Source organism: Scyliorhinus canicula, chromosome 22 (assembly GCF_902713615.1).
Source record: "Scyliorhinus canicula chromosome 22, sScyCan1.1, whole genome shotgun sequence".
NCBI lineage: Eukaryota > Metazoa > Chordata > Chondrichthyes > Carcharhiniformes > Scyliorhinidae > Scyliorhinus > Scyliorhinus canicula.
The window spans coordinates 18,971,982-18,993,281 of record NC_052167.1 but is presented as its reverse complement, the minus strand read 5'-3'; the positions used below and the strand labels follow the sequence as shown (position 1 = coordinate 18,993,281).

Sequence of the window (21,300 nt, the reverse complement as noted above, 5' to 3'; positions counted from 1 at the left end):
TGCCCGTGTAAAGCCACCCCCTGCTCTAGCTGGTGAACCATCACCATTCCCCCTGCTGGTGCAACCCACCTGGGCATCCAAATCCCGCCCTCCTACGTATCTGCGGCACATTGCCCTATTGGTTAAGCTCTATTGCAATACCGGTAGTGGCCAAAGCTCCTGGTGGCGCTCTCACTAGGTCAGCAGCTGTTGCGAGAGGGATACCTGCCCTGCACTCCAGTGTTCCGTGATTGAATCAACATGTGGGAGCTGGGAGCCCCGTGACAGTGTTCCCGCTGCCAGTCCGGAACGTTATTCCATCGAAACACCTGTCAATGGGTGTGTCGCCAGATGTTGTTGTGCATGATGATGCCCCCCAGTGCTCACACTAAATTCCACCCTTTGTGTGAGCCCAGTTCTAATGAAGGCTTATTTCAGATGCACCCTCGATGGCTGACAAGTTTCAGCATTGTTTTTGTTTTATACCAAGGTATTTTGCTGAGGTTTCAACTGAACAAGTTGAGCTCGTGTTTCTCAGATCTAGAATATCTTAACACCTTTAATATTTCTGAAATCTAATGGTACAGTCCCTCTCTGCAGGTTAATTTTCACTCTAACCCTGCTCCGCAGGTGTACGTTAATCAGGTGTCAGAGCACAACTTTGGGCAAGGATGTGGCTGAGTGAGATTCTCTGGAGAAAGGAGACGTGCTCTGCTTTGTTTTGGGCCTTAAGGCCTGTGTATCCCACGCTAAAGTTTCAGTCCAAACTGAAGTGTGGCATTATGCACCTTTTAAATGTCTAATTGTCATTTTCTTCCCCTTATCCCTTTTCCTCCGTCTGTGGTGTCTCCTGTGGTGTCTGAGCCAGCGGCTAGGACGCACACAGCATCAACCTTCCTTGGCCACTTCACCCACACAGTTTTACTCACGGAAAGCCACTAGACTTTGGATCTGTATCTCTGATGATTGATACCTCTTTGGCTTGGAATCAAAGCTGTGTCAGAGATTCACAGAAGCTCTACAGTGGCAGAACGAGGCCATTCTGCCCGTCGAGTCCACACCGTACCTCGGCCCAGTCCCCAGCCTTGTTCCCGTAACCCCATAACCCCATCTAACCTTTGGGACACTTAGGAGAAATTTAGCATGGCCAATCCACCTAACCTACACATCTTTGGGCTGTGGGAGGAAACCGGAGCACCCGGAGGAAACCCAGACAGACATTGGGAGAAGGTGCAAACTCCACACCGACAGTCACCCGAGGTCAGAATTAAACCCGGGTCCCTGGCGCTGTGAGGCAGCAGTGCTAACCACCGTGCCACCCATGGCAACATCACAATGCCCTCTATAATATCTCAGAAGTCCCGAGAAAGGTAAACAAGGAAGGTTTATTTCGGCAAACAGAAGTCAAGAGGGCAACGCGTCATGGAGAACAAAAGTCCCAGCTGGGACTACCGATCTTGCCGGTCCCAATTCGGGCTGGCTTTTAAGTACCTGGTTCACGAGCCCCAGCTGCTCGGCCTCCACACCTCAGCAGGGAAGCTCGTATTTCATGAGCCCCATGGGGCGATCAAGTGGGTCATCCCGTGGATCTCCTGAGGGTTATTGCACCCTTGGTGTTTGATTACATTCTGTCAGTTGAACGTCTGTTAGATTATTATTGAGGACAACATTGTTGAATCCATATTTCATTTAGTTATCAGTATTATCGTTGATCAGGATGGTTGAACTGGAACTGCTGGTGTGCCTGTAAGTAGAGGAAGCCACTAGGCTAGTTTATAGAACCAAGCAGCTGGGATGTCCTGTCTGTGAAGTATAATCCATCTTTCCCCAAGCTTAATTCCTTACGTACATGAGCCATTCAGCCCCTCGAGCCTGCTCCACCATTCAAGTAGATTACCCCTGTGAGTGTGAGAGAGGGGGATTCAATTAGATGATATCTCAGAGTGTGGGGGAAGCAGATTTAATTGCGGCTTTCAAAAACAAATTGAATAATTACTTGAAGGGAAAAGGTGGGGGAGCTGAGTACATCTCACAAGAGAGCTGACATGGACAAGAATGGCCACCACCTGTGCCCGAAACCACTTTATCATTCCATTTAGAGTTTCTACCTCAACTACATTTACCTGATCTGCTTACCAAACCTAAATACCATTGCTCAACAAAATAAATCAGTCATCTTCATTGCATCTGAAGCCGCTTCTCTAATGTGACATTTATTGTTCACTGAATCTCTCTGTTTCTTTTATCTGATTGAATTCGGTGTTGACTGATGTCACTCAATTGTTTACCACTGGGCAGGTGAGCAGACTAATGTTTATCTGGTGTCTGTAACCCAATAGATGCCCCTCAAGTGACTTACCTATCATTGATTGAAATGCAGGAGTAATTTGGTACCAGGGAGACGTGACGATTCTATACTTAGTAAATTTTAACAAAAGTTGGATTCAAAAGAGGTTTCAACATTCACTATCCGATGGGGCAGCACTGTGTCGCAGTGGTTAGCTCTGCTACCTCACGCCGCTGAAGACCCAGGTTCGATCCCGGCCTTGGGTCATCGTCCGTGTGGAGTTTACACATTCTCCCCGTGTCTGTATGGGTTTCACCCCCACAACCCAAATATGTACAGGTTAGGCGAATTAGCCATGCTAAATTGCCTCTTAATTGGAAAAAAAGAATTGAGTACTATAAATTTATTTTTTAAAAAACATTCACTATCAGGTGTGTTTTCCCTGCAAGGTTACTCTGTCTCTCAATCTAAATATGACGGTAAGTTCACCAACTAAATTTAAAATGTTGATGTCTCAGTTGTCTCTCAAAGTTTATTCTTTGTGAGGTAACTTTATAAAAAGAAAGTTTCATGAATGTTGCTGTTTTTGCACGATGTGAGCTTGTTTGTGCTTTTTCAGGGCATAGCTCATTCCTGATCATGTGTAATGTGAATAATCACTGATCACGTCCTGTGAATGATTGGGGACGACATCCGGGGCTGGAATATCCAGTCCTCCAGTCGCCTGCTTCTCGGCAGCGCACCGTTCGTGCTGGCGGCGATATTCTCCCCCCCCGGCGCTTGTCAATGGGGTTTCCCATTGAAGCCACGCACCCCACCGGGAAATCCATGGGTGGGGGTGCACTGCTGGCGGCAACAGAGAATCACAACGGCCGGACTTTTTTAGCGCTTCCTGAAATTCGAGCCACACCCAATGATGCTCAAGAGGCTTCTCCTGACAGATGGATTCCCAAAATGTTGTTAAAGCCAAATGTGGCCTTTGAACAAAACTCCAGCCCCTTGCCGTTAATGAACGGGATGTCCCATGTTGCATAGTGGGGGTGACTTTAACTTTAGGCGACAGTATCAAAGAGACACTCGGCTGTGTTTGACGTGCCAGGATTATGTTTGGGGCTGAGGGGGGGGGGGGGGAGGGAGTCACCTAAAATGGAGCGGGCACCCATCCCAACACTCCCACCCGCACCCTAGTTCACCCCCATAAAATGGGGTGTAGACGGGTGCTGAACTCAGCTGCCCTGTGGCCCACCACATTTTAATGGCTAGTCAGGGATCAATTGGGCTTGTTATCAAGTTAATTGACCGCGACAATACACTTCCCTCACCATAACACAGTTGATGTGGGCTGTCGGGCAAGAGTGGGCTGTCCAGTTTAAGCAAAATTAAAAGTGGGGTGGAAGGAGGCGGTGGGTGAGGGGGGTGGTTACTGGCGGTTCTACCTTGTGGATCGAGAGGCAGCCTCCTTAAGATAGAATCCCAACCCCCCCCCCCACTTATCCTCCACGCCTGCTGCATTAAATGCCACTCGCACACCCTCCCCTCCCCCACTCAGAACCTCACTGTCTGAGACCCTGAACGTACCAGTCTCTGGGATCTTACGGGGCCTCATTTTCCTGGTTGGTGTCACAGCAGTGCCCACCAACGCGCCAACCCGATTGGTCGGCCGCTCTCGAGGGCAAGACCTCCTCCCCAGTGAGGGGCGCCAGTCGTACACTTGGCCAGTTTAGCCTGTCTGCGGAATGCCAAGGCTACAGGATGGGCTGACATGGAATGGGTTGGCTTTTAGGGACATGGGGGTGGTGGACTATCTGCACCACCCCCTCCCCACACCCCTATAATATTCTGCCCGGTATTGAATTGGCTGTCCATTAAATACCTAACCGATTTCTTCATTCCATTGATTTCAGTGGCAGCTAAATCAATTGTGGTGTATAATGGGCAGTAATCTCTGTTGTCCAGGTTACACCAACACCCAAAGTTAGAATTAGTTGCTCCCTGTTGTCACGTTCAGGGCAGTTTTACCTTAGACGTCTCTGTGGTTAGGGGCGGCACATGGCGCAGTTGTTAGCACTGGGACTGCGGCGCTGAGGACCTGGGTTCAAATCCTGTCCTGGATCACTGCCCGTGTGGACTTTGCACATTGCCTGCCTTCACCCCCCACAACCCAAAGCTGTGCCGGTTAGGTGGATTGCCCACGCTAAATTGCCCCTTAATTGGACTAAAAAAATAATTGGGTACTCTAAAGTTATAAATAAAAGAAGTCTCTATAGATTTCCACTGAGCCTAAATTTGTCTGGTCGCAAACGTGTTCACATGTTTGGCGGGATCTTCTGGTCCTGCCCAAGGTGATCACACTGCCCCTGGTGGCGGGATGGGCGAACCACGCAGACTGCCACAGACATAGGTCCCTCTGGCGGTCAATGACGAGCCATCAGGAAACACCCCCCCGGGGGGCGGCGTGGGGGGAGGCCAAAAATACCACCCATTGTTTTACTTTCAACCCAGAAAGCACCGATTTAGTTCTCATCTTAACAGTAATTTCAGAAAAATCAAATCCAAATTCAATCGACGAAATGTTATTGCAAAACGTAGTGAGCCAGTGAACTGTCATCGTTACATATTAGCGCATCTAAGTTGCACCTAGTAAATATAAATAGATTATAAAATATAACTCTGATTGTTCATGTGGACTGTTCTAAAATATTAGCGCATCTAAGTTGCACCTAGTAAATATAAATAGATTATAAAATATAACTCTGATTGTTCATGTGGACTGTTCTAAAACCAAGTGGACTGTTTTGAGGAATGTCCTTTTGTTGAGTATATTCCACACAATGTCTATTGCGTTGGCAGCACTCTATCTAACCTCTGAGTCACAATGTTCTGAGGTTGAATGCCACTCCAGAACTGGAGGATAAGAACTGCACTCCTGTGTAGGACTGAGGGAGATGGACATGCCATCCTTCCGAGGTGACATTAATCTGAGATCCCTTCGGCCCCCCCAGGCTAAATGTCACATGGCACTATTTCGAAGAAGAACAGAAGGATTCCCCGGAGTCCTGGCCAATATTTATCCTTCAATCAACGTCACAAAAACGGATGATCTAGCCGTTATCACATTGCTGTTGATGGGATTTTGCTGAGCGCATACTGGCCACCGCTTGTTATGTTCTACATTGTGTCAGTAACTACTCTTTGAAAATTCTTCATTGGCTGTAAAGCACTTTGAGATGCCCGGCGGTCAGGGAAACTATCGTATCAATTTCTAATGTCTTTTTTGGTTTTTTTCCCACCTTTATTAGACTGACGGAGGAGCTTCAGTACAGGGTAGTCTGACGGGAAAAGTTGGGCCACAGTTGCACTTGTCAACACATCCAGGGAGGAAGCACGTCTCTGATTTCATCCGGATCCTGCTTTTGTACAGCTTTCTGAACATTCCCGCCAACAAGCAGCTCCATCCTATTGACATTCTAGTCGAGGTCAGTGTTCAAGATGATGTGCGTAGATGGATCGGTCTGACAAAGAGGCTATGAGTCTTGTGTAGTTTAACAGCCAGTGTTTATTAGCTACTCCAAATATATACAGTATGAGGTCAAATCAAAGAACTGTCTCCATGATGGGTGGAACAGTTGAGCAGTGGTTAGCACTGCTGCCACATGGCGCTGAGGACCCTGGTTTGAACCCGGCCCCGGGTCACTATCCATGTGGAGTTTGCACATTCTTCCCATATCTGCGTAGATCGCACCCCCACGACCCAGAGATGTGCAGGATTGGCCACACTAAATTGCCCCTTAATTGAAAAAAAAGAATTGGGTACTTTAAATTTATTTTTTTTAAAAGGAGCTGTCCCCATGCTTGCATCTACACACATCTCTGTCCAAACCGAGTTTGCCCTCTAGACTCAAGTGATGTGTTTCTTTATATCACAGTAAGGTACCCAGTTCCACGTTAACCCTTTCTATACCAGACCCTTATACGAGAGTCAGCTGCTACTTTTCATTCAATCATCATGTCATCCCATATAACTCAAGATTTTACATTCCTGTTTTATACTGTTATTGTATATTTGTTTGGACGTCATTTTATTATCTATAAATGGCTGTCACCACATTGACTTTAATAACTTAAGATGTGTAACATATTCAGGTGCTATCCATCTGCATTTTTGTTCACATTTTAAGAATTAAAAACTGCAAGTTGAAACGGAATCCTGGAAGCATTGAACAATTAATGGCCGATTACACGAGACCATATTTTTATTGATACATTGGTGTTGATTGCCATACTGGTCCATGAGACCATGAGAAACAAGAGCAGGAGTAGGCCACGCTTCCTCTTGAACTTACCGCCACACAAGAGAATCGTGGTCTGGGATTTTCTGCAGTTGGAAAATTTGACAAGCAGTCAAATTGATCATCGTTGGGAATTTGAAACTGGGATCAGAAAATCTTGGCCATGGCTTCTCTTCCACGTCAGCTCCACGTTCTCTCCCAATCTCCACATCCGTGGGTTTTTTTTCTTTATTCTTTCATGGGGTGTGGGTGTCATTGGCAAGGCCCGCATTTATTGCCCATCCCTAAATGCCCTTGAGTGGCTTGCTGGGCCATTTCAGAGGGCAGTTAAGAGTCACCTCCCCCTCCCCCATTGCTGTGAATGTGGGTCACCTCCCCCTCCCCCATTGCTGTGAATGTGGGTCACCTCCCCCTCCCCCATTGCTGTGAATGTGGAGTCACAGGTAGACCAGGCCAGACCAGGGAAGGATGTCTGCTTTCCTTCCCTGAAGTGAACCAGATTGGTCTTTCCACCAACCAATGATAGTTTCACGATTGCTATTACTGAGACCAGCTCCATATTCCAGATTTCTTTTCTCTTCGAATTCCATCAGCTGCTGTGGTGGGGTTTGACCGGGTGGCACAGTGGTTAGCACTGCGTCAAGGACACTGGTTCGAGGGTGGCATGGTAGCACAGTGCTTCACAGCTCCAGAGTCCCTGGTTCAATTCCCGGCTTGGGTCACTGTGTGTGTGGAGTCTGCACATTCTGCCCGTATCTGTGTGAGTTTCCTCCGGGGGCTCCGGTGTTTCCTCCCACAGTCCAAAGACGTGCAGGTTAGGTGGATCGGCCATGCAAAATTGCCCTTAGTGTCCAAAAAGGTTAGCTGGGGTTACTGGGTTGAGGGGATAGGGTAGATGTGTGGGTTTAAGTAGGGTGCTCCTTTCAAGGGCCAGTGCACACTTGATGGGCCGAATGGCCTCCTTCTGCGCTGTAATTTCTATGGTTCTATGATTCCGGCCTTGGGTGACTGTCTGTTTGGAGTTTGCACGTTCTCCCCGTGTCTGCGTTAGTTTCCTCCTGGTGCTCCGGTTCCCTCCCACAGTCTAACGATGTGCAAGTTAGATGAGGTCGTGGGGGTATGGCAGGGGAGAGGGCCAAAGTAGAGTTCTCTTTTGGCAGGGCAGTGCCAATTTGATGGAGCAAATGGCCTCCTTCTGCACAGTATGGATTCTATAGACGCCATCTCCCCAGTGCATTAGCGTGGGCCCCTGGATTACTAGTCCAGTGGCTTTATCAATTGTTGATTACCTAAGTGCCAATTATTTTAAGAATTCACGCTCCGATACATAACCTGGGCGGCATTCTCCCCTACCCGGCGTGACAGAGGGTCCTGAAGTAGGGGAGTGGCGCCAACCAGTCAGGGGTCGGGCCTCCCCAAAGGTGGGGAATTCTCCGCACCTTTGGGGGCCATCCCCGCGCCGGAGCAGTTGGCACCAGAGGACTGGCGCAAAAAACCGGCACCCCCGGGGGCCCCGATTGTGGGCCAGGCCACCGTGGGGGCACCCCCCGGCGTTTGATCGCTCCCCGCACCCCCCAGGACCCCGGGGCCCGCTCGCGCCGCTGATCCCGCCGTTCCAGAGGTGGTTCAAACCTCGGCGGCGGGAGAGGCCTCCTAGCGGCGGGACTTTGTCCCATTCGGGCCGGAGATTCACCGCAGGGGCCTCTCCGATTGGAATGGCGAGATTCCGTCGCCGCCACTTCCCGGGTGGCGGAGAATCTCTGCCACGGCGGGGGTGGGATTTTAGGCGGCCCCAGGAAATTCTGCTGGGGGTCGGAGAATTTCATCCCCTGTGTATGCTCCCTTTGACACAGTGCGGTCTGATACAGTGGCAAAGAAGACTGGCCCCACGTTTCCCCCATGGCCCTGACCAAAAGAGGACTACCTGCAGCAGTTTGAGAAGAACATAAACATTTCTCTTAATATGATTGTGCAAAAGGGAATGATGCACTGAAAAGACTGCAGCTCATTGAGTGAGTTTGCTCTCAATGGGCTCGAAATTCCAGGGCCTTACTTCTAAGTTTGTGAATGAGTCCACCAAAACAGCAATGAAAGAAATGCTGTTAGAACATGTTAAACACTTGTTTGGAATTAGCACCTGCAGCGTCTCCCAATATGATTGTCCAGAGAAATTCATAAACTATTATGGAATAGAGTTATTTATTTCGTTATTTAATATGATTTCTGTCTTTACCGGTGTGAATGATCTTTTATCCGTAGGTCTCACCAGAGCGAGCTACCAGTGGCCAAAGAAAGAGTTTTCAAACCGAGATCCTGCTCTTCATCATGGACATATTCCACATCGTCAGCGAGGAGCAAACTATCGCAAAGGCCTTGATTGGAGACGGTCAGTCGCGCACAATATCCTCGATACTCATTCTAATCGCCTCAAGTCTGGGATGCGGGTTGACAAGCAATATCCAACAAACCTTTGAGATCGATATTGATTCAATATTCATTCTAAAGACTAGAAATCTGGGCCAGAATTGTAATATCCCGCATAGTACCTACGGGGTAGGGATGCTTGTCTTCTTCATGTTCCCTAGGGAGACACAATTACCCAGCGTGTATAAGGCCAGTAAGGCACTGATCAAGCAGGAATCCAGTAGGGGTCTACAGTGAAGTGTATACACATTGTTCGCAAATAATAATTTTAAAAATAATTATTTATAATCGTTATTAATGTCACAAGTAGGCTTACATTAACACTGCAATGAAGTTACTGTGAAAAGCCCCTAGTCACCACACTCCAGCGCCTGTTCGGGTACACAGAGGGAGAATTCAGAATGTCCAATTCACCTAACAAGCGTGTCTTTGGGACTTGTGGGAGGAAACCGGAGCACCCGGAGGGAACCCACGCCGACACGGGGGGGAACGTGCAGACTCCGCACAGACAGTGACCTAAGCCAGGAATCGAACCTGGGACCCTGGCGCTGTGAGGCAACAGTGCTACCCACTTGTGCTGCTGTGCCGCCCTTGAAACTCTGTTCTTATTTTTACTCAGGGTGGACTCCCCTTGTTCTTCTTAAAATAATTTTCTGGCTGTTTGCTGGCAGGGGGATTCTCTGGTCTGCCGGCAGTGCTGCCTCACAGGTTTCTCGGCAGCGTGGGGTGGCTTTAGTGTGAAATCCCGTTGACAGCGGCGGGAACAGTGAATCCCACCGACAACGAACGGCGTGCCGCCTCCTGCCGCCTTGAATCACGTGGCTGGGAGGGGCCGCGGAGAATGCAATCCCTAGTTTACACCCAATATCTAACAATCCAGGCTGCCCTGTGCCTTACTTTTCCCCCAAACCCCATTTACTCACCCCGCCTGTGTTCACCCACCTACGCTGGTTGCTAACCTCACTTTGCCCTCGTTTCCAAATCCCTCTATGGCTGCACCCTTCGCTATGTCTGTAAAACCCATCCAACCCTAAAACCTTCCTCTGAGGCGCCTCTAATTCAGCCCTCCCGTGCACCGCCGATTGCTGATGCTCCGCCGTTAGCCACAGTCCCCTCAGCCGTCTCGGTTTGGAATCCACTTCCTAAACCTCTCCGCTTCTTCAAAAATGTTTATTTTCTTCCTTTTTTGTTAAATAGGTCAGGGCACCACGCACAAAACCGTCGAGCGGACCTCGGCTGCGATGTTTGAAAATATAACCTACTTCAGCCAAAAGTTTGTTGACAAACTGTATGCAAGAATGTTTGATGTGACCCCTGAAAAGGTCCTCCGCTTTTTAACTGAACAGATTTCTATGGTGAGATGCATTATTCCGTTCTATAAATTGTCCTCGCCTGGTTTAATTTTTTTGATTTAAATCAATAGCTCTCCAGAATGGGAAATGGGAAAGTGAGGGCACATTCCAATGGCCACGCGACCATCGAAGAGCAGCTCGTCACGGCGCACCGGGGCAGGTAAAAGCTGGGAGACCCCGTTCCCGGGATCTACCCGGCTCACAACGCCTCACGTGATCCAACCCGATCTTGCCAGACTTTGCGATGTGAATCCCACACACTTAGGGAGGGATCACCTTTTGGCAAATATCTGGTAGTATCACCTGTGTGCCAGCCTGGCACTGTCAATGTGACCAGGTGGCACTGCCAGGGTGCCAAGCTGCCATTTCTTAAAAAATGGCATCCCCATCTCTCGCTACACTGGGGAGACCTTGCGAGCAGAGTTCCCCAGTGTACAAAACGGGGCTAAGTGTGGCCTCGGCCAAGCGATCCCCATTGAAGCCCCTTATATAGCGTGAGTCGCGTTGAATATTTCTTGGCATTGCGAGCACCGGGAAACATGCAGCTAAACGTGCTCGCTACGGGGGACTTTGTTCCCGTTTGGTTGAATTGATCCATTAATCTCAACTGATGAAAGGAAGTGGGGGAAGGTATTTTAAATAACCATCATGTCATATTGGCTCCGTATTCCCACAGTGGTTAGCACCACTGTCTCACAGCACCAGGGTCCTGGGTTCAATTCCGGCCTTGGGTGACAGTCGGTGCAGAGTTTGCACTTTCTCCCCCCCCGTGTCTGCGTGGGAGTCTTCCGAGTGCTCCGGTTTCCTCCCACAGTCCAAAGATGTGCAGGTTGAGGTGGATTGGCCATAATCAATTGCCCGTCAGTGTCCAAAAGTTAGGTGGGGTTACAGGGATAGAGTGGGGGAGTGGGCCTACGTAATGTGCTCTTTCAGAGGGTCGGTGCAGACATGATAGGCTGAATGGCCTCCTCCTGCATTGTATGGATTCTATTGTTCCAAGAATTCCGAAACATGATTTAGAAGGTCTGGGCATGCAGGATCTATCGGTCCCACCGACGGCACGGGCTCCTGGGTGGGGGGGGGGGGGGGGGGGGGGGGGGGTGCACGTTCAACGGGATTCCCCACAGACAACAATAGGACCAGAAGATCCCGCAGAGAGAGAGACACCTATGCTGCACAACAAATTTCTAATAAGTTTCCTCAAAATGTCAGTAGAATGCAGAGAATAATTCTGAAGCTGTTTGCATCGGGGTAGGGTTGTGAAAACCGAGAAGGTTGTTTATTGCGTGCAGTTTTATCCAGTTTACCATTTTTGACTAAAGTGAAACAGGAAGCACTGGTAGGCTCAAAAATAACTGAGCGAAAAAAAGAAATAGAGGAAATAAGCACTAAAAAGTCTACAGAAATTTCCACCAGAAACTCTACTTATGCCCCCTGACTGTACAATATTTTCAAATGGCTTTGCCCCGTACATTGTGTCTGCATGAACCATGTTCATCTTCACAGTAGAAGAAAAATACCAGTGGTATTTTCTCACCTTCCAGATGCTGTCAGACCTGCTGAGTTTTTCAAGCATTCTTTGTTTTTGCTTAGAACACCCCAGGTGACTAATTGAAAAAAATAAAATCTGATTATTATAATTAGATTGTTTTGATGGAACCTTCCAAGAAGTTCGAGATTGAACCTCCCGTTTTTCTTGTGAATCTCAGACTGCACCAGTTTGGCATCGACTTGCACTTTCTTGATTCAGCGCAGAGTAGTGTGGTAGTATGACTAGGGGTATTACGGTACCTGGGAGTGTGAGCTGCCATTGGTGCAGAGGACTCATTGCCCATTGGCCCAGGTATTGTGTGCCTCTTATCCCTATTGGCTCAGAGGAAGGTAGCTCCACCTACGAGGCAGGGTATAAGAACCCATGTTCCCCGGTAGCCAGCCATTTTCCTGTACGTCTGCTGCCGGGCTCATTTCTGGCTAATTAAAGCCTTTCGTTTCGGACTTCACCTACGTTTCATGGCTCGGCACAACATTGAGGGCCGAAGGGCCTGTTCTGTGCTGTACTGTTCTATGTTCTATGTTCTATGTTTCGTGCCAATGGATTGTGCATCAAGTAGGTTGGTTTTGAATCAGTCGCTGATGTGCGGTTAAAGGCACGCTGTAAATGCAAGAGGCTGCTGCAGCTTTTCCCTCCCATTTTCATGCTGTGCAACTTCCATCGCCTCCTGTTGGAAAACCGCACGTTGACCCGGGAAGAATCAGATTGAGCGCGCCTCAATTCTCTCCCCCCCCCATAAACTCTCCTTCTGACTTGACCCCGGCTTGATGTTCCCAGGCACATCCCATAGTTGTCCGGTTCGCCGCCTCGTGGCTGCCACTCTCGGCAGCTTTGATTAGGGGCCAGTGCTTTAAGGAGGGTAAGATATGGTTGCTAGTGACCCCGCTGTTATCAACAGGGTTTCTTATTGAACGCACCCCCTTGCCGCCACGAAACCAGCGGTGGTGGTGCACCATCGGTGGGACCGTAAGAACCCGCCAGTGGGAACGACCGGAAAATCCCACCCACGATTTTCCATCTGTCTTACTCCTATTAAACTCAATGCTGTGTGGTGAATGTAATATGATAATTCACACTATGTCTTTGTAAGCGCAGTAGCGTTATCCGACCACTAGGGGAGTAACTCTGGGAATGCTCAGGAGATTGTACAACGCTCCACCCTTGGCTCCGCTCTCGACTCCTCCCCCTAGTGCTGCTGTATAAATACCCTTGTCCAGAGTCAGCCTGCAGTTCACTGAGAGTTCATCAACGGGTAACAGGCTGGCTCTGTAGTAAGTCGATTAAAGCCTATATTCATATCGGAAACACGTGTCTGGTGAATTGATGGTTCCATCATGCTGCCTCAAAGATATTTTCTCTCTGATTCCTTCTCTCTAGTCTAGGTATTTCCAAAGTTTCTAAAGCCTCTCATTAGGCCCCTAATCCAAAAATCCCACTGGGTTAAATCCTCAATATTATTAAAGATGGCTGAACATGTCGATCAAAACTTGGACTTTCTTATGTCAATGCCATCTGTGGAAATGTAGATAACTGCTCTTTGGTAATGTACTGGTTTATTCTGTATGGTTAAAGAGTAATTTTAAGGAGGTGAATTAGTTTTGAAAACGGAAGCTTTGTTGTGTACATTTCATTTGTGCTTTGGTCCCGGTATAGCGAATCCAGGTTTACAATTTCTATACTCTGAGCATTCAATTCAATTGACCTTCCTGGAAGAAAGTAGTGCTTGTGAGTAGATGACATAACATCTGATGTGACCATCAATTCACTAGACACACGATTGGAAGTAAACTGTGGTTTTAATGGTCTTACAACTGAGCCTGGCTGCGATCAGAGGAACTGAGAGCAGGCTTACGGCTGCAGCACATTATACTTCCGGTAGTGGGAGGGGCCATGGACGGAGCCATGAGTGGAGCCCTGTACAAGCTCCTCATCTCCCCCTATGGGCAGAGCCGCGCAACGGCTCACATACAGAGCCCACAAGGACATAATACAATGCAATGCAATACAGTGTGAATTACAATACAGTATAATTCACCACAACATCACCACATGCTACCTTGCTGGGAATTAAAATATCCACCATTGCATTGGTTGTTCTCCCCACAGGCTCTTGTCGGTCTGTAGCTGATAATTCTTGTGCCTTTTCCTTCTTTCCCTCAGGTAATGGAGCAAGTATACTCCCAAAAGGATCACGTCATGAGCAACCTTTACAACAGTTTGAACAGAGCCATCCTGTATTGCCTGTCAAGGCCCAGACACTCGCCTTCTGACCTGCTCATCTTGCAGAATACCCTCAAGTTCCTACAAGGGCAATGGGACGTCGTTTTTGCGACATACAACTCGAGTTTACCTTTCACCATTTGTCTCATTCACTGCCTTTGCCAGATAAAAGCTGGAAGGTGTGTACATCAATCAAATATCTCCACAATTATTAATGTCCCCTTTGAGGGGGAGGAAGTTCTTAATTTAAATTTAACATGGTACTTGCAACCTCACCTTGAGATAAGTGTCTTACCTTTTATCGACCAAAGTCCTTGGGCGGAATTCTCCCCCCCCCCCCCCCCCACCACGCCGGGTGGGAGTATCGCCGGGGCACCGAGCGAGTCCCGCCACGCTGCCCCGGCACCCGCACGCGATCCTACCACCACCCCCAAACCGGCGTGGCGAGATTCGCGGCTGGCCGCTGGGAGAATCGCCGCTCGCCGTGCGGGTTTGAGTAGGGTGATCATTGCTCGGCACAACATTGAGGGCCGAAGGGCCTGTTCTGTGCTGTACTGTTCTATGTTCTATGTTCTTCCAGTGAACACGTGCCCAGTCGACCCAATCTCTCTTCGTACAACAATCCTGCTGCCCCAGGAATCAGCCTGGAGAACCCTTGCTGCACTCCCTCCGCGGAACTATTTATTTTCTTAGTTGAGGAATCTTAGGTTTCTTTAGGTGAGAATCCTTAGATAAGTGATCTCCACGGTCCCGGGAGGGAAAGGGGAAACCTGGATCAGTTAACAAGGAGGTGCACAGCCGCCTTACCAAGTTTAACTAACCGACCCGCCTCTGGGAGTGGATATGCAGCACCCGACATTCACCCTGCCTCTGCTAAAAGTGTAGGTGAACAGATTTGAGGGGCGCTGGGTTCCTTTTTCAGATTTTTCCAACTTCTTATCCAACCCAAATCTAAGTTTTAAGGGGTTAAAATTACCCCCAATTTTGCTTAAACTGGGCCAAACTAATAGTACTTAGGAGCAAATCAACGAACTACACGGGCAGCACGGTAGCACAAGTGGTTAGCACTGTGGCTTCACAACGCCAGGGTCCCAAGTTCGATTCCCCGCTGGGTCACTGTCTGTGTGGAGTCTGCACATTCTCCCCGTGTCTGTGTGGGTTCCATCCGGGTGCTCCGGTTTCCTCCCACAGTCCAAAGACGTGCAGGTTAAGTGGATTGGCCAGGATAAATTGCCCTTTGTGACCAAAAAGGTTAGGAGGGGTTATTGGGTTACGGGGATGGGGTGGAAGTGAGGGCTTAAGTGGGTCGGTGCAGACTGGATGGGCCGAATGGCCTCCTTCTGCACTGTATGTTCACACCTTGATGATGAAACATATCTGTCTTTGACCATATATGCACCATCTGTATCAGTCAACTGCAGACATCCCACGTGTAATTTGAACAGATAATCGGACGTCGTGCTCTGGATAATTTCCCGCGGTACACACTCAAATCACGTCTATTGTGCCCAAGAGCTGTGAACTCCAATGTACTTTCAACATGTTAACAGCTGTTCAACCTTACAGCTATCCTGATGGGTTTGGCGTGAAGACAAGCAGCAAAAAAGTCGCTTGGATTTTGCAGTCCCCATCAGCCAGCGAAGATTATGATGGAACATTTGAAGCGATCCACAATGTAGAAGGTAAGTTGCATCTGTTTCAGGGCACAAAGCGGAAGAGGCAAGTTCAATCAATAAATGTGCAGGGTTAGTTACCTAACCATTAGGAAAATGAAATAGATCGTCTTCATTCTGCCGAATGTAGTTGTTGGTTTGCATACTTTAATTTTTTTTGGGACACGTGTGACACTAGTTAGGGAGTATTTGGCATCCACACTTCATTGCCCTGAGGGCAGTCGGCAGTGAGGAAGGCAAATGCAATGTTGCCATTCATGGTCGAGCGGGCTAGAATATAAGACCAGGGATGTACTTCTGAGGCTGTATAAGGATCTGGTCAGACTCCATTTGGAGTATTGTGCGAAGTTTTGGGCCCCGTATCTGAGGAAGGATGGCCTTGAAAAGGTTCACAAGACTGATCCCTGGAACGAAGAGCTTGTCATATGAGGAGCGGTTGACGACTCTGGGTCTGTGCTCGTTGGAGTTTAGGAGGATGAGGGGGGATCTTATTGAAGCTTACAGGATACGGAGAGGCCTGGGTAGAGTGGACGTGGAGAGGATGTTTCCACTAGTAGGAGAAACTAGAACCCGAGGGAACATCCTCAAACTGAAGCGACGATCCTGAGATGAGCAGGGATTTCTTCAGCCAGAGGGTGGCGAATCTGTGGAACTCTTTGCCGCAGAAGGCTGTGGAGGCCAAATCACTGAGTGTCTTTAAAACAGAGATAAATAGGTTAGAACATAGAACAGTACAGCACAGAACAGGCCCTTCGGCCCTCAATGTTGTGCCGAACAATGATCACCCTACTCATCCACCCTATACCCGTAACCCAACAATCCCCCCCTTAACCTTACTTTTATTAGGACACTACGGGCAATTTAGCATGGCCAATCCACCTAACCCGCACATCTTTGGACTGTGGGAGGAAACCGGAGCACCCGGAGGAAACCCAAGCACACAGGGGGAGGACATGCAGACTCCGCACAGACAGTGGCCCAGCCGGGAACCGAACCTGGGACCCTGGAGCTGTGAAGCATTTATGCTAACCACCATGCTACCCTGCTGCCCCAGGTTCTTGATTAATAAGGGGATCAGGGGTTAAGGGGCAGGAGAATGGGGATGAGAAACATATCAGCTGTGATTGAATGGCGGAGCAGACTCAATGGGCCGAGTGGCCTAATGCTGCTCCTGTGTCTTATGGTCTTATGTCATCATTCGTCAATCACTCACACGGGAGGGCAGCACGGTGGCCTAGTGGTTAGCACAACTGCCTCACGGCGCTGAGGTCCCAGGTTCGATCCCGGCTCTGGGTCACTGTCCGTGTGGAGTTTGCACATTCTCCCCGTGTCTGCGTGGGTTTCACCCCCACAACCCAAAAATGTGCAGAGTAGGTGGATTGGCCACGCTAAATTGCCCCTGAATTGGAAAAAATAATTGGGTAATCTAAATTTTTTTTTTAAATCACTCACACGGGATTGGAATCAAGTCAAGGCTAGAGCAGGTCAAGCTCACAGTTTCCTTTCCTTGAAGGACATTAACAAACAGGTTGAGTGTGTCAACCTGCAAATGCTTCCAAACACACGGTTGGCGGTAACAGTGGGAGAGACTCCTGGTCAACCACATTCGATGTGGAGTGGCGTCCCACACACTATAACCTCTTGGCGACAGACTCGCGACATAAACTGGGAATTGCTAACTATGGAAACAGACGGAAGTCTGCCTTAGTGCGACCACTGTGTGCAGGAAGAGAATTGGAATTGGAAAGACATTGAGTTTTTCCAACTATCTGGTGGATGCTTTGGGTATTTGCTGCTGAATACAATTAGTCCTTGTTGGAATTGAGCTCATGTCATCTAGTTTGCTAGTTCAGTCTTATTAACCCTTAATACACCTTGTTAATCGTACCCTCTTGTCACCCGGGGACAAACGTGTAAACTGTACAAATGAGTTGGATCTTGTTACAGTGTGCATCTTGGGAATGAACCATTGGGGCTCAAAGCACCTCAAACTCCACCCTTTGCAGATTTTCCCTACAACCTTCAATGCCTAAGTATTGTAGTTAGATTTGTTTCAGGAGATGTCGCGAAGGGAATTAAAATATGTCTTTTTCAACGAGTCACGTACAAGGTTTTCTGATTTGACGTTTCTTTGATTTCTTTTTGGAAGCTCAAAAGGACATCATGGATTTGGTTGAGTGGGTGTGGAACCACCTCATTTCACAGAGAAGACAAGCCCTGGAGGAAAGCTACAAGACAGACCTCTCAGTCAAGCAGAGGTCGAGTGAGAATGTCGTTGACTTTTCAGAGGTCCCTGCTCTGTGGGAGGAGTTTGCCACAAAGGCATGGCACCAATACATAGGTCTGTATGTCGAATAACTCGGAAGTACAGTCGTAAACTGGAAGGAATTTGTCAGGGATGCAAACCGAACCTTATTGTCCAGCAATCTGCTTTTCGCAGCCGCATTACTTACCTGTCGCTGACCTGGAAAGTTTATTCCAAATATTACAACATATTTAAGTCATCTGTTGCTGTGCTTGAAAGTGGTGTCAGATTAGCTAGTCAATTTTTAACAAAGGGGTGGGATTTTTCATGTCAAGCGTTGCTGACCAGCTCCCGCTCTTACCGCCAGCCATTGGCGTGTTTGGAAGGATTGGCAGGTTGGCACTCAACCTGTTTGGCCGCGTTATGAACACACCTTCCTTGGTCGTTAAGTCCTGGGGTGGGACTCGAACTCGGCGCGGCTGGCTCAGAGGCAGGGATGCTAACCCACTGCGTCACAAGATCCCTAACTCCCTTCGTGTATTTGTTGTGTTATAGAACACAATGAGCTGGTGTCATTATTAGATTCTTCCACCCAGCCGCACTGGTTACATTGATGTGCAATTAATGGGTTTAATGCCCCCGTCAATAACTCATGTCACTCATGTGATGATATGATCTGCATACTCGTCTGCCATTGGGCCAGAACGTCGGCTTACCATTGGCCCTGGTCGGTCATGTGCCTCTCGACCGATTGGCCGAGAGGCTGAGTTAACCACGCCTCTATCAACGAGGTATAAATGCTCAAAAGCCTGACGATCGTCCCTTTCCACTGTAGACGATCGCCAGGCTGTGTTCTAGTTAATTAAAGCCTGACTTTGGTAAATCACTCGCCTCACGTGCAATCGATGGTGCATCAACTCATTGCTTATGTATCCATTTGACTTTAATAACCAGCCTCACCCAAGAGGAGCTCATTGCAAAGCGGCCCTATTAAAATTGATACACTCACAATCACTGCACCCATGGGTCAAGGTTTTCCAATCCCGCCAATGGTGAATCCCCGCTGCGGGCTTCCCGACGTGCAATGGGAAACCCCATTGAAAAAGACCGGATCAGAAGCTCCCACCACTGGCCAATGGCAGGCCGCCATTACCACCCCGATGCACGTTCCGGAGTGGGGGGATGAGTGTGCGCAATATCCCGCCCATGATGATTTCCTGACATTCGCTCCCAGGGGTGGGGGGGGGGGGGGGGGGGGGGTTGGGGGGGGGGGGGGGGGGGGGGGGGGGGGGGGGGTTGGGGGGGGGGGGGGGGGGCGAAGCCAGAGGGACACCTTCCTGACCTGGAGCATGCTACCTGTGTCGTGGAGTATCACGAGTTACTTCCTCGGGGAAATCAATAAAGAATTGGGAAAACAAATCTGCAGGTTTGACTGTTATAAAAATCCCAAGTATTGATTGAAGGTAAATTGGAGTTTTTACGGAAGAAATCTTGCTCTGTTTTAATCCTGCGACGTTATAACATATTCTTCCCCCCCCTCAGCTTCGGAAAAGAAGAACCTGTTGAGCAGAGGTGTACCAGCACAATGCCAGCAGAGCAAATCAGAGTGGCTGCCCGAAAGCCTGTCGACGGCTGTACGCTCAGTTAGCAGACGACTTTTGAAAGAGGCCGATCGCCTGACTATAAAGGTACCTGTTCAAAGTCCAGCTTTTCCAGTCCGATTCCTACGGCCCGGGCAGAGAATAAAGCCCACCGTTTTGCTTTTTGAACAATCACCATTTCAGTGTTCGCTCCAAGCACTCGGAGAGTGGAGTCGGATCTCCGGCACGTTGGAGCTAAAGTAGGAAGGCTACCCCTGGGACCAGGTTCACTTCACAACAATCTTAAGACGTTTATCGCGCAGAAAGAGTTATTGGGCAGCACAGTGGTTAGCACTGTTGCTTCACAGCGCCAGGGTCCCAGGTTCGATTCCCGGCTTGGGTCACTGTCTGTGCAGAATCTGCACCTTCTCCCCGTGCCTGCGTGGGTTTCTTCCGGGTGCTCCGGTTTCCTTCCACAAGTCCCGAAAGACGCGCTGTTAGGTAATTTGGACATTCTGAATTCTCCCTCTCTGTTCGCAAACAGGCCCCGGAATGTGTCGACTAGGGGATTTTCACAGTAACTTCGCTGCAGTGTTAATGTAAGCCTGCTTGTGACAATAAAGATTATTGTTATAATATCCCACCCCGTGTTCCCGCTAAATAGCATTCAAAATTTAGCAATGTTCAGAAGATTGAAGCATTCGCATGGGAACAAATAAAAATACTCCTCACCAGCGTGTACGTGTCCCACCAAACCTTACACAGATAAACGTTTGAATTAATGCCCAACTGTGATTTAATTTTAGACTTATCAACCTTTATCAAAGTAACAAATCCCTGCCCTAATTAGCATTCAGAGCCTTTATAATTGATTGTGCTTATGGGGGGTGTATGGGAAATCTGAAATTCTTCATAATTAGCCAGGGAGTTCTGAGGGTTGGAGACAGTTTGCCATTGGCTGCTGACAGGATTACCCAGTCCCGCCAACGACAATGGTCTTTTACGTTACTCGCCAGCTGTGCCGCAGCGGGGGCCGACTTCAGTGGGAGTGGAAAACCCTGCTGGCGAGAAGGGCTGAAAAACCCTGGCCGTTGTCTTCCAGTATTTATTTTATATGTGATGTCATAACTTCTCCCTTAAGATACAATTAAAGAGCAATTAAACACGTGGCTACAGGGATGGTGCAGGCGGGAGGGATTCAGATTTCTGGATAACTGGGGCTCTTTCTGGGGAAGGTGGGACCTCTATAGACAGGATGGTCTACATCTGAACCAGAGGGGCACCAATATCCTGGGGGGGAGATTTGTTAGTGCTCTTTGGGGGGGTTTAAACTAATTCAGCAGGGGCATGGGAACCTGGATTGTAGTTTTGGGGTACGGGAGATTGAGAGTATAGAGGTCAGGAGCACAGATTTGACTTCGCAGGAGGGTGCCAGTGTTCAGGTAGGTGGTTTGAAGTGTGTCTACTTCAATGCCAGGAGTATACGAAATAAGGTTGGGGAACTGGCAGCATGGGTTGGTACCTGGGACTTCGATGTTGTGGCCATTTCAGAGACATGGATAGAGCAGGGACAGGAATGGTTGTTGCAGGTTCCGGGGTTTAGGTGTTTTAGTAAGCTCAGAGAAGGGGGCAAAAGAGGGGGAGGTGTGGCGCTGCTAGTCAAGGACAGTATTACAGTGGCGGAAAGGATGCTAGATGG

General features: G+C 48.7%; 1 protein-coding gene across 2 annotated transcripts in view; it reads left to right on the top strand.

Annotated features, from left to right (window-relative positions):
* Positions 1-21,300, top strand: part of wdfy4 (WDFY family member 4) — a 292,745-nt gene that overhangs the window by 119,184 nt on the left and 152,261 nt on the right. For both annotated transcript variants that reach the window (XM_038782904.1, XM_038782905.1), the window contains 7 exons: positions 5,566-5,742; positions 8,815-8,941; positions 10,177-10,334; positions 14,044-14,282; positions 15,670-15,785; positions 17,926-18,117; positions 19,564-19,709. In XM_038782904.1, coding sequence (XP_038638832.1) covers positions 5,566-5,742; positions 8,815-8,941; positions 10,177-10,334; positions 14,044-14,282; positions 15,670-15,785; positions 17,926-18,117; positions 19,564-19,709 — 1,155 coding nt within the window. The remainder of the gene's footprint in view (positions 1-5,565; positions 5,743-8,814; positions 8,942-10,176; positions 10,335-14,043; positions 14,283-15,669; positions 15,786-17,925; positions 18,118-19,563; positions 19,710-21,300) is intronic.